Raw genomic sequence first — 14,195 nt, forward strand, 5'->3', positions numbered from 1 at the left:
TCTTCCTCTATGGAATGGCAAATTTTAAATTAATAATGTAGTGACAGTAAGCATATATGTGTGTACAAAATGACCCACTTAAAATGAATTAAATGTTATATATATATGTATATGTAAATGCAACAACATACTGTTCGGCTGTGCGCAATACTAACCTAAGATCCTAGATAGAAAACATTGGTAAAACATGAGTGCTAGTAAAAGAGAACATTTCTTACAAGTTGGACTTTAGCAGTTTGATCAGACAAAGTAGTTTCACGTGATCAAATACCCACCACCACCTCAAAAACAAATCCCAACCGAGCCATAAATATTTTCTTTAAAATGAACAAGCTGTCTGACCCATATAGTCCGTATAAAAACAAACCCTCTCCTTTCCAAAAAAAAATATGCCGAGATATTTCCTTACCAGTTGTCTCATCAGTTTGGGAGCTGGGAGCAAGCTGCCCACTTATCATACTTGAGATATTATTATCCTGATCCACCTCTCCAATAAACATTCAATATCTTAGCAAATAAAAAACGAAAATGTGCCATTACCTACAGATCGTGCCAATGGTTCCCTTTCACTATTCCCTACAATGCTCTTTCGCTTCTATCCCAGCTTGCCGGGGTGCTTAATGGTTTACAGGGGACAGCGACGCGCTGATTGGCCGCAGCGGCCCGTGACGTCACGGCGCTGTGCATAAGGTTTGCTCCACTGCTGCTGAGAACATGCAGTCCAGGCTAGACAGTTCGGATGGGAAGAGCCAGTCTGTGGAGCAAACCTGTAGGATCGCCAGCTCCAGTGCCAGCTTCTCAGCAACCTGCACCACAGCCAAGGGATCGCTCTCTGCATTGGCACCGTAGATGCTCACGGGGGATTCCTTCATTCATCGACTTTGTTCAGCAGCTAGTGGGATTTGGACAATAAAGCCAGGGGCAGAAGTTGTTGATGGGCTAGGGGACTTCCTTGGTGACGTTAAGTGAGAACGGGCAAAGGAATCAGCCCCCGGGATACCAAGAGGAGTGGGAAGAAAAGGAAAATTATTTAACTGCAAGCCGAACCAACGGCCCGAGGTGTGTTTGTGGAGCCTGTCCGTGGCGCTGGACGTGATGCCGGGCAACCTAAATCCCCTTGGCTTGTAATTTCTATAGCCAAACAGATGCACTTTCAGCATTGACTGCGCTACCTCAGAGCCAGAAGGCAACTGATCGCCCCACATCTCTGCCCTCTCCTACCTCCTGCTACCTTGGCTTGGGGATCTCCATCAGCTCCGTCTGCTTGTCTTTCTGGACCATAGTGTCTGCCTTCTGTCCTCCTAACCCGTCCCCTTCCTTTAAAATCCCAAATAACCAAAGACAATGGTTCACTGTGCTGGATGCGAAAGGCCCATTCTGGATCGTTTCTTGTTGAATGTGCTGGACAGGGCTTGGCATGTGAAATGCGTGCAGTGCTGCGAGTGTAAGTGCAATCTGACCGAGAAATGCTTCTCCAGGGAGGGCAAGCTCTACTGCAAAAACGACTTCTTCAGGTGAGTGCTTCACCCAGGTTCAAATATTGCCAGGGAATCATTACAGCAGGTGATTTAACCTACCCTAGGTATAATAGCGTCTCTCTATGATAGCAGGACCCAAACTTTGCACAGTGTTATCCCCATTCGGGAAATCTTAGTATTATTACTAATATTAGCATTAAGAGTATACTTTGGTACCAGCCTGGCCCAGGCTATGCGCCGTCTATGGATAATGTATGAATAAATAGAAGAATAAATAGAAGCAATATAGATAGATGCATAGGTGTATAAATAAATGTACACACATACACACAAGCATATATATGTGTTTGTGCATGTGTATGTGCGACATACATAAAAGTGTAGATGACACTAGACACTGGAACAAAAACAAATATATATATACTTGTTTATTTAATTTACAGATATCAGATAAATGCAGTTGATTTTAGGGTATAATTATAATGCCTTTGGTGTTTTGTTTTTTTTAAATCAGGGTATCCCATTGCTGACAAAATATTTTTTTTTTTACGCTTACACTATTTCACAAGAATATTAATTGCATGTTGCTTGAAACAGCCACACACTGCCGAAACGTTTAATTATGAGGGCTACAAATCCCTGTAATGTGCCTGAAGTCCCCTGCCAGGCCTGAACGTCTGAATATTTTAGTGATGACAAAGTGGCGATAAAGAGTCCTTGGAGATGGGATGCCCGATCATTTGGCCAGCAGATGCACACGGCAATGTATTTATTAGGCCACTTCTCTCCTAGGCGAATACCCGGCTAATTATAGGGTCTCCCATGCATTTCTTAGACAGTCTTTTTGGAGGTCAAGCGACGGGTTAAAATGATAATTTGATGGATGAAAGCGGCGTTTTTTTTCTCTTAGATAAAGAGCTGATCTGTTTTGATCCTTTCAAATGGATGTGGCCTTGGGAAATCAGAATGTGCCATCCATTATTAGGGAGCATGGGATCCCTAAATCTCATCATATTTGGGAGTGTTTATGAGCTGAAAAGAGAAATAAACACAAATGTATACTACACACCCCGGTAATATTCCTATTCTTCAACGCTGCTGTGCCTGCTTCTGGGCCAGGAAATGACCAGGGTAACTCCATTTTAGTGGCATCGCTATGGGTGGAAGTACCCACCACCTTGGAGCTAACCACATACACAAACACATATATACACACATTGCTCTTATTTGTTTGGCACAAACACACGTGTATTTGTCTGGCATCTGGCGTGCACCCGTTTGTGTATTCTGGGATAGGAAGCGACACTTTGAAATTAACCTGCAAGTGAATCATTGCTTGGCCACCTTGGCCTGGCCGGCCTTCCCCGGGTAGGCGCAGTTTGTGCATTTTAGTAAATGAGTGATAACTGGATTTAAATGGTACGCTTCTTTGAGGTGGAAACCGCAGACAGACAAGAATCAACATCCAGCATATTGTACACACAGGCATCCGCCGGTAGACATAACCTTGTCCTCTCTGGGACCCCACACTGCACCGATTAATAAATAAATCAGTATATATATCCCTTCTTCAATAAAATTCCAATTTTTGATTTGAAGCCCTGTGATTGCGGAATATCCTTTTCAGCTATATATATATATTTCAGAAAATAATCGCTGCAATATTTATTTTATTAGCCTGTTCCAACACTTTTAAGATTTATGTCCAGTTACCCAAATGCAGACTAGCAGGTCATGTTAACTATAGGTTCTAGTTCAAAACTGTGTTCATTAAAATGAAGAGTTGTTTCTCTTTAAGATAAAAAGAGCAGGTGGCTGTTTAATCAAATTCTAACGGATTGTTATTTGATAACAATAACTAAACAGTACTTCATTCTTCTTACGGGAAGAAATGTAAATATCATTGTAAAGGTTTCAGTGTAGCAGCGAAATCCTTGCACACAATGAGCTGACTTTCGTTTGTCTAAACAGATTTATGCAAGCGGAGAGGTATGGGTACCAGGCTTAGGGCAGGGTGCCTGAAATACCTATAATTTCAGTTTCATTTTGTTTGTCATTTTTTTGCTGATCATAAGATGCTGGGGGAATATTCGCTATTTAGTTAAGCATAAAGCCTCAAGGCGGTAACAGAGAATGTCTACTGAGCCATTTACTATCATTATTATTATTATTATTATTATTAAAAGCGCCCGCTTTATCTACAGGGTCACAAAGCAGGGATTTGTATACAGGGGTTTGGAAAGAGAGAAAGTCAGGCTAGGAAAGATCGTACACAGCATAACAGGGTTTGCAAAAATAACACGATACCATTGCTTCTATTCATAAAATGCCAAAATTCCATTAATTTCCCTCTCAGTGGAAATGACAGTCGGGTGGTTCAACTGCCCTCGGTGCACTGCTGATCTAACCAGTGACTCTCTTCTCCCTCTCTCTCTCTCTCTCTCTACAGGCGCTTTGGTACCAAGTGTGCGGGCTGTGCCCAGGGGATCTCCCCCAGTGACCTAGTCAGGAGGGCAAGGAGCAAAGTGTTTCACTTGAACTGTTTCACCTGTATGATGTGTAACAAACAGCTCTCCACTGGAGAGGAACTTTATATCATCGATGAGAATAAGTTTGTCTGCAAAGAAGATTACTTAAACAACAACAACAACAACAACAACGCTGCCAAAGAAAACAGCTTTATCTCAGGTAAAGCCCAAGGTGCTTCATCACCAGACCTCAAAGCAAGCCATGCAGCACTTTGATTGCTAATGATTTTTGTAATTGGTAATTATTTCTTTAGCTCCTCTTGTCAACAGGATTGTCAGGGGAGTTAAAGGGTGAGAGGGTTCATAGAATGAAAGGGGGTGTGTGGGCAAGAATTTACAGCAAAATATACTAAATTTTGTAGATTGTAAGCTCTTTTGGGCAGGGCCCTCTTCACCTCTTGTATCGGTTATTGATTGCTTTATATGTTACTCTGTATGTCCAATGTATGTAACCCACTTATTGTACAGCGCTGCGGAATATGTTGGCGCTTTATAAATAAATGTTAATGTTAATGTTAAATCAGAATACGAAAATGGGAACAGAGACATTGCAAAAATTGCTTTCATTAACTGTGACGTAACATTCTGTTTTAAACATGATGTCATAGTTGCATAGATTGAAAGGGTGTTATCATATGTAATCTTTTAACAGTAAAGCTCTAGTTTTATTGCAATAGATTGTGGTCATTAAATGATGTGGATGTCTTTCTCTTCCTTGGAACAGTAACAGGCAGTGACCCCAGTTTATCTCCTGAATCTCAAGACCCGCTGCAAGATGACGCTAAAGACTCTGAAAGTGCCAATATCTCTGATAAGGAGGCTGGGGTTAATGAAAACGACGACCAAAACCTTGGGGCGAAAAGAAGGGGACCTAGGACCACTATCAAAGCCAAACAGCTGGAGACCCTGAAAGCAGCTTTTGCAGCTACACCAAAACCGACCCGGCACATAAGGGAGCAGCTGGCACAGGAGACTGGTCTCAACATGCGAGTCATCCAGGTACAGATCACTGGGACGCCTGCCAAGAGGGTTAACATTTAGTTCATACATGAGTAGCCTTACATTCAGGAGAATCGCTGGTTTCCTCTAGTTCAGTAACAATAATAAGACATTGTTTTGTCATTGTTTATCAGCCTCCCAAAATGTTCCGCTCCTGAGTACCCCTAGAAGCTTAGCCATTGGGAATCTAGATACCTAAAACCTGAAGGCTATTTCCAGGGCCCATGCCTGATCCCAAACCCCCGCTCAATATTGCTCCTATTGGCCTATCATTTAAAATTTCCATGTGTCCTTCCTTTAAGCTAACTGGCTGCAAGGGAGACTTAATATACTGAATTTTACACATTATGAAAACTAAATACAAAACTTGGTTTTTATTAACTGTAAAAAAACGAATGATCCCAGTGAACTTTATGGTACCCAAACGTCAGTTCCTATCTTAAAATGCGATGAACAGAAGTTCGCCTGCTTTTATTATTGCCTTTTGCACACTGCAGTTCGAATAGAGATTCTGCTCTTGTGACCTCTAGAAGATGATAGATAGAGATAGATAGGTAGATAGATAGATAGATAGATAGATAGATAGATAGATAGATAGATAGATAGATAATAGATAGATAGATAGATAGATAGATAGATAAATAAATAGATAGATAGATGATAGATAGATAGATGATAGATAGATAGATGATAGATAGATAGATAGATATAGATAGATAGATAGATAGATAGATAGATAGATAGATAGATAGATAGATATAGATAGATAGATAGATAGATAGATAGATAGATAGTGTAGCTGATGCGTCCTTGCAAATATAGACATGCACCTTGCACAAATCTTGTTTATACCGGTAGTAATAATGGTATGGCTCTATCTGTACATGCATGTACACCATACACCACATTTGGAATTAAATTTGCATTCCAGGATTCCAGCAAACATGTTAACATGCTGATGAAGAGTGGTAAAAGCAGGCGGATAGATGGCTAGGCAGATCCATAGACAAAAAGATACATAGATAAACAGATGAATTAATACTGGGCCAGGCTATCCCTGAAGACTGTGGCACAGGGCAGTGACAGAGATCAGCTGCCTGTGAAAGTTCCCAGCAGTTTGTACAACAGTGAAAAGTAATCATTATTCTAAGAGAGAAAATGCTGCACAAATTTGCCTTCACGATCCACCTCCTATGTCTTTATTTAATGGTCTTGGAGGATTGAACAGGGGTATCAACTTGCAAATGGACTAGAAATTAATAACCATAAATGTGAGGGGTTAATGGAAATATAAGAATGACAATGAGGTGGGATTATTAAAAGGTTTATAAACCCGCAGAGCTGGGGGTAATGGAGGGTTAAAAGATCATTAAGACGAGGTTAGATTGGAACAGCCTCAGTGTGAGGGTAATTAGGAGTAATCTTGTCAGGGTAATAAGAATTAACTCAATCATTCTTGACCCAAAGCTAGAAAGACAAGCAAGAATGAAGCTAAATGCCTCTAAATGTTTCACTCACTACTAACTGAGAGGGCCGCTAGCCTGTCTATAATATAAAATCTATTTTGTTTATGTTTTCATAGAGAATAACACATTTCTGCACATTTGTGCTCACTGGAAATATCCCACAACGACCCAAAGGTTTAGAACGGTTATACCCCCTCCCCCACCCGCGTGGGGGAGCAGTCCTTTAGCCTGCAGCTAAAGCAAAAGTTAATATGTGATACTAGGGGCCATGTAGATTGATTGTATATAGTCTACTCATCCACTAATTAAAAAACGTTGTCCTGTTCATTTTTACCAGTATTTATTTTTCCAAATATAACTTTGCGTCATAATATTTTTCTGCTGTGACGTAATATACAATGATTTTCCGTTAGATAGTTTCTTGCACAGCACTTGGGACTTAAATCCATTCGCCTGAAATTCTAACATCTTATTTCAGTCAGAATTATGTGTATTTCATCTCTCGCTCAGCATTGCATTTCGCCTATTAGATTGAATGTCATCTTCAGCAGTTGATGTATGAAAATTAATATCGAGACAGTTTAAATGTGTACCATGTAGCCATTTAAATATTAACCTTAAAAAAAGAAAACGTTAAAAACGTGATATTATACTCAAACGAAATACTTTTAGATGCTCCACTGCGGTTTCCGTTACAATGAGACTGGATTTACTTATCTATATTTGCAACTTTGTAAGGAACTCGTTTTTAACAACAAAGATAAACTACAATTTAGAGCAAAACACATAAAACGCAAATTTATGTTTGGTTTTAAATTGGAATTATAAAGACAGTACAATTTTCTATTTTATAATAACCTACTTCAAGCAAGTTTATAAACTTTTCAAATTCTGTTTCTGTATATACAGTATATTTATCGATTAATAGCTCGGAGAGCAGAAATTAAAAACATAAAAACGAAAACCAAACTATAAAAATTAATACTGCAAATCAATGGATAGAGAAGCAAACATATCTACTAAACAGGAGCGCACTTTTGTGGGTTTCTGATTACAGTGCTGGGAACAAAATCCAGTATAGCACGGTGCCGGTATGTATCGGAAACATAATAGCACTGCGCGAATTACAATACCGGGTGCAAAAATTCATGTGCAGTGGGGCCTCCTTCGCATTTTATCCTTGACATTATAACCAAACTCATTTCACAATCCCTCGAGTTGCAATATGCCACGAATTACCCTCAGCAGAAAATAATAAAAGACTACTTTCCGAAATAACAGTCCCAGAATCGTAGAGACTAGCACAGTGCGTTTTAATAGCCCAGTGAGTAGTTTACGCAATATTGCGTCAGCGTCGCAGACTTCTCAAATGTCCCATACCATTTCAGGTCTGGTTCCAGAACCGACGATCCAAAGAGAGAAGAATGAAACAGCTGAGCGCTCTGGGGGCCCGCAGACACGCCTTCTTCCGCAGCCCCCGAAGGATGAGGCCGCTGGTGGACAGGTTAGAGCCGGGGGAACTCATCCCCAATGGACCCTTCTCCTTCTATGGAGGTAAGTGGCAAACCCTCGGCTGCAGCCAAATGATTCTGGATAAGGAGCCAGTCTCTCAACTGGTGTCGGGTGTTTTTTTTTTTTGCTGTGGAGAATAAACTGTGCAAGGAGTCCTATTTTAGTCAGTTTGATGGTACACAGAATATATACATATAGGTACATAAAAACAACAGGCCCTGTCATTTATGTATGGTTGGGGCATTAGAAAAATAGCTATAATAACAACATTTTTCATTACTGCTACTGGATTTTTTTAAATATTTTGAAATATTATATTATGGCCCTGCCCTGATTTTACATACCCATTGCTCCATTGCACAGGAGTTTGTATTTCAGTTAGGAGCAATGAGTGTCTGTGCTAGGCTCCCTACCGATTAACCCTTGTAGCTGGGAGCAAACCACAGTTACAGTCAGTGAGAGACAGCTGACTGCAACAAATGAAAAAGCCCTGATTGATTGACCCCATGTACATTCACCTACAATTCAGTGTATTTACAGAAGTGCTTTCTCTTAATTTTGTGTAACACAAATACAATAGTAGTCAAAAGGTATTACACCTATAAACTGTTTTTGAATAATAAAAAAGTCAAATGTAATTTTTCGCTCTTCATTCAGTTAATAAATGAATTAATGGATTAAATGGAAAGCAATATCAGTCTATATGTTTATTTTCTCTGCACTACTGTTTCTGACTCCTGTAGCAGAAACCAGCTGATTAACAAACCCAGAGGAGAACTGTTTATAGTGTTTCAAGGGTACAAATCAGAGACCAAAAGGGAACTAAAGAAATACTGTATTCAGATCTCCTTTAACTGCATACATTTTAACAAAAAAACTGATGGCAGTAATAATAATAATAATAATAATAATAATAGTTAAGCTGCTAAGTAAAACAACAAAAAAAACACCTTTACTTTATAATATTTAGAATATTTAGTAACATTAGCTGTGGGGATACTGAATATTTATAATTAGGTTAATTCATTTTGAATTATTTCATATTACTGTATATTTATAAATTCTGGCTAAAATATATAAAAAAAAAAAAATAGAAAATAGCCACCAATGAAATAAAGTAGTTTTACTATGTATTTCATCCACATGATGTATTGCATTTGTATTTTGCATGTAATGTGCAGGTTTTGGCTGAATTTACATACAAGTAGCCGTGTTAGCAGCTGATGCTCTGGTACATTGGTCACAACTGCTGTTTTGTGCTTGTGTGACATATATAGGCATTAGGCCTTTCTCTCCTGCCTCTAGGTGCAAAGCTTAGCAAATCTGGTAACTTCCTCATACATATTTATGAGGCGTTATTCTCAAAAACGAGAAGAGTTTTCCAGACAAAGGGAGCTCTATATATGTAGCAGTAAAATTATCAGATGGAATAGTTTGTTTACAAGTAAGAATGGCTGGCGTTTAACAGCTTTGTCCTTGATCAAGGGTTTGTTAAAATCACAGTGATTTTAATCTGTTATTTTGTTCCAAGGATCATATTCTATTTTCATACTCTGTACACTGTATTATCCAGGCATCTTTGCTGAGTATCAAATCAGCCTAAATTGATCTCCACATACCAAGAAAGCACAGTACCTATACACCTTTGTGTTCCCATGCTAGAAGCACCAGTTAATATATAACTGGGCCTTTGGTAGATATGGAACACTAGGTTTCCCTGTGGCGGTACAGCTGCATTTCTAACATAACATTCCACCCAAAGCCTCCCAAAGCACTGATTTATGAGGCCGATGCACCCTTTTTAAGAAGAGACATGAAAGGGAAGTGATTTTAGACTCCCTCTTTCTGCTTTTGACCATTGCATTTTTATTGTGTAACTGTATAACATGTAATGTTATATTGTAAGTCATATTACTGTCTTTTTCATCCACTCAAAATATTGGGGTGTATTTATTTATTTAAGACTTTTTCCTCTACGCGCAACAGTAATTTTTCCATTGCATCTCATTTATGCATTTTAGTAAACATGAAATCTAATTGAAAGAGAAAAGCTAAAGTGATTTACGCTGCATCTACAATGTGGTGGGAGCTTGGGAAGTGTCCGCAGTACTAATTTCTTGCGCTTAAATATGTCATCTGGAAGCTGAATATGCATAATTTTGTATGCTTTAGCAATAGTAATTTTTTGCATTAAAAGAGGACTATTGTTTTTGGAGAGTTTAGGCTTTGCTGCCAAGAAAAGTACCTTCTACTAAGTGGCCTTTATTCTGCTTTCATTTCAACAGATAGTCTCCCAAAATACACCCTTTCAGGGCTTTAGGTTAGAAAATGTGATCTGTTATGTTATGATATGATTATTTTTCTGGATTATAAAACACAATGTGAGAAAGTGATTCATTTTAAATACTTATCATCTCACCAGTATGATTTATTGTTTTTGCAGATTATCAGAGTGAGTATTATGGCCCTGGCAGCAACTATGACTTTTTCCCACAAGGACCCCCATCATCTCAAGCTCAGACTCCTGTAGATTTGCCATTTGTTCCTTCTTCTGGGCCTGCAGGAACTCCACTTGGTGCAATGGATCACCCAATCCCTGGACACCACCCATCTAGTGACGCTCAGAGGTTTACTGACATAATGTCCCACCCACCAGGAGACTCTCCAAGCCCAGAGCCCAATCTACCAGGTTCCATGCACTCTATGTCTGCAGAAGTGTTTGGTCAAAGTCCCCCCTTTTCTTCTCTATCGGTCAATGGAGCAGCAGGTTATGGCAACCATTTGTCACACCCGCCAGAAATGAACGAAACTGCAGTGTGGTAGCCTAAGTTGGACAAAAACAGAAACAAAAAATCAGAAAGGACTGGGTGCAATGGGCTACCATGTCAACGTTTCCTATGAAAATAACGTGGTGTACAGAACTGGTAAATAAAATTATATTCTGTCCTAAAGGTGTGTACAGTTTTGGATGGAAAAAAAATAATTTGCAAGAATATGCCATAATATGGATTCAAAGAAAAAAATATTTTCTAAGATGACAGAAAAATCAAACTGGTGACGCTGTAAAGTAGAGTTTTGTCATGCTAGGGGATGGAAAAGAATAGCCTGGTAGGTGGTACACAGGACACAATATAAATCTGCTTTCATTGTACACACAGTACACCTAAGTGCAAGTGATAATCTTGAAGGACTCCATAGGAAAAAAAATACCTTATCAAGAATTGCCTAGAATGTTGAGTCTGTCTAGAATGTTGAGCTTTCTCTTCCTTGGAGAAATGTACTGTAGCCAGACTGTTTTAGCTTCAGACACGCACCTGTATATTCAGGTGCGACACAACATTTGCCAAAATAACAAAATACAACAATGTAAACCCCTCAGCATCAACTATTCTACCTTCACAAAGCTACTCACACGAAAAAATAAAATCCTCATTATGAAGGTCTGTTGGAAGACCTGGAAGGAGACTTGAAACAAAAAATAGATTCTACCTTCACTAACAATGAAATAAAATGACTATGGAACTATAAGCAGTCAACTGTTTACGTCTGACGTCAAATTCAGGAGCCTAATGTTTTAGTAATAATCCTGTTTTAGAAACCTCTTTGTTCAAAAAAAAAAAAAAAATAGGCAAAACACTTTTGAGCAATTAACCAAATGATCCATTCTTCTTCTCAGTTTGGTTTTCTGTGGGTGTAACTGGACAGATTGGGCAAGGCTGTTTTTGGTACAATGTGCTAGTTTGTAAAGGTGTTGTTTACAGAAGGCCGTGAAAAAGTGAAGAAAAAAAAATATGAGGTGCCAAATATAACTTTAATAGCACAAAAAATACTCCAAGGTGCATTAGCACTGGATACCATAGAGATTGTTCCAAGCGTGTTACACAGTTGCAAATGTTTGCTATACTTTTTAGTCCTGTCGAACATTCATTGACTTGTTAAAGATTTACATAGACCCAAACAGGTTTTATTTTTGTGTCTGTAAAGAAATAAAATCCAAAATATTTAAATTTTATGATTAAATATGCAGCCCAGAGCTGCTTTTTTCCCCCTTTATATATGAAATTTCTCATACGTCTTTTATTGTTCAAATAAATCCTAAGCTTGTGTGACCTCCAGTGCATATTAGACCATTCACTGTATGAAAGGAAAAACATGTTGACTAATTTGTGAATTTTTAATAAAATAGAAAATTCTGATGTTTAGATAATTTGTATTTAATGATGTTTTTTTTTTCTTTTCAATTTTGTAATTTTTTTTTCAGGTCGTAAATGAATATGTTTAATTTAATTCTCTTTAGAAGAAGTCCTGGTCATGACAATTTTCTGTCATTGAAGATTTTTTTTTACAGTGAACAAATTTATAGATCTTCATTGGCACATTCATTTGGATATTAAACATATAACAAATACCATTATGACCTATAACAAACATTATTTCATGGTTTATTCCATTTAGGGTCTCAGTGCCCATTGCAGTGTATGTATTGTATGTGTGTTTTTGTGGGAATATATACACACACATTTATCTTAAAAAGATACATTTACTTAAAACATGCATATATATATATGTATATATGTGTTTTTGAAGATGCTGTATAGAAAGTGTCAACTGTTTTTTCCATTTATAAATAATTGTGGGATTTTTATATTTAAAACAGGGTGTATATACATTCCATTGTATCTAGGTTATAAAGAGAATGGATTGATTTGTTAATATTTTTATGAAAATAATATATGGATATGGGTCAGATTTCAACTTACACAACTAAATACATTATAGATCCTGTTGCAGTAAATGTACCCCAAAAATAACAAGTGGTTATATAGTCTCTAAAACACCGAAAAAAGTAATTAGGGCAGTGTAGTTGGAGGAATTTTTGTGCAGTCTGTAAGGGTAATTAGAATGATGTACTTGGAGGGGTGAGGAGGCTACACCTAGAGGGATTGTGGCATTGTCTGTATTTGTACTATGTTGCAGAGGAGGGATTTTAGCTCAGTCTGGGTTGTGAGATTTCTTGCATTCTGTACTGCTGAAGTCTGAGGAATTTCAGCATATAGAAAAGGTTTTGGTATACAAATTGGGGTACGTGGGGGGGGTTTGCACAGTGTGTTAAAATTGAAAAGGGAGTACTAAAATAATGCAGGCTAATGGATATTTGTACTGTCTGTAATGATGAGTATGGTGGTGCCAAGGCCTACTGCATAGACTCTGTAAGGAAAAACAGTTTGGGCCCCTGTGTAACTGAAATGCCAGGACCTGTTTTGGATCACAGACCTCGTGAAGAGGACATTTACAAAGAATGTTATTTGCACATTCTGCATTTTAACATTGACAGACTTTTAGTAATCTTTTAGTAAAATCTTTAGGCTTCTGGTAGTTTCAGTACAGCAGTGAGCATTTAGTAGGATTATAGTCTTAATTATAACAGCATGTTACACCCAGAATTTACTAGTGATAATTTACAGAGGTGTTGGGGCTGCCATGGAACTGCTGCCTTTACCAGGCACAGGCCCAGAGCTGAGAATCACTCCTTTACTCTTCAGCTTACAGAATATAGAATAACATCTAGCATACAAGCAAGATACATACTGAAGATATCTGCTGCTCTTTGTAATGTGCCATTTTATGACCTTACTCATTCTTTCATTTTTTTCTGGCCTTTGTACTATTTATTCTTATGCAAAGCAGAGACAAGACAGCTGCATTTCCATGGACACCTCTAAATAAACCTTGTGGTGTAGATGTTAGAGAAGCCTGACTGGTTGTCAGGAGATTAGCTTGGGTTTGGCTGGCACATTGTATATAGGCAGAAGGAAAGGCAGACAGGGGAAAGCCACAGCAAGTCCACTGATCAATCTGACAGCTGAAATGCAGGCAGGAGGAGGGAGAGAGTTGCAGGCTTGATCTAGCTCCAGTTTAACCAGCAGAGAGCCAAGAGCAATCATAATAGTTTGTGACTTCCGGCAGATAATGAATTAGTATCATCCTCACATGAATAGGGAAGCCTCATTTAAAGGCAGGACTTTCTATTGCTTATAATTTACTCTTGTGTTATTAGTAAAAACAACTTGAAAAATGTGGGTATACTATTTTTTTTATAATGATGATGGCATTATGTGCAGTATAACTGCCATGCTCGCCTGTGGAGTATTCAATTTCTCAAACTAAACTTACATTTGGCCTTGTGAAATATTTTTATTATGGATTAGTAT

The 14,195-nt window shown here is 38.3% G+C and overlaps 1 protein-coding gene across 1 annotated transcript; it reads left to right on the forward strand.

The window, feature by feature from the left end:
- Positions 1-729: 729 nt before the first annotated feature.
- Positions 730-11,608, forward strand: lhx1 (LIM homeobox 1). The gene is made up of 5 exons (NM_001100228.1): positions 730-1,514; positions 3,928-4,166; positions 4,731-5,005; positions 7,860-8,025; positions 10,427-11,608. Exons 1-5 carry the CDS (start codon positions 1,345-1,347, stop codon positions 10,804-10,806), a joined length of 1,230 nt encoding a protein of 409 aa, NP_001093698.1. The 5' UTR covers positions 730-1,344; the 3' UTR covers positions 10,807-11,608.
- The last annotated feature ends 2,587 nt before the right edge of the window (positions 11,609-14,195 follow it).

This window comes from Xenopus tropicalis, chromosome 2 (assembly GCF_000004195.4).
Source record: "Xenopus tropicalis strain Nigerian chromosome 2, UCB_Xtro_10.0, whole genome shotgun sequence".
Classification (NCBI taxonomy): Eukaryota; Metazoa; Chordata; class Amphibia; order Anura; family Pipidae; genus Xenopus; species Xenopus tropicalis.

Bases quoted from the DNA above. Each gene is read 5' to 3' on its own strand.
- lhx1 (NM_001100228.1), top strand. From the start codon at position 1,345: ATGGTTCACTGTGCTGGATGCGAAAGGCCCATTCTGGATCGTTTCTTG. The intron at 4,167-4,730 runs GTAAAGCCCAAG...TCCTTGGAACAG, and splicing joins AGAAAACAGCTTTATCTCAG to TAACAGGCAGTGACCCCAGT. The intron at 8,026-10,426 runs GTAAGTGGCAAA...TTGTTTTTGCAG, and splicing joins ACCCTTCTCCTTCTATGGAG to ATTATCAGAGTGAGTATTAT.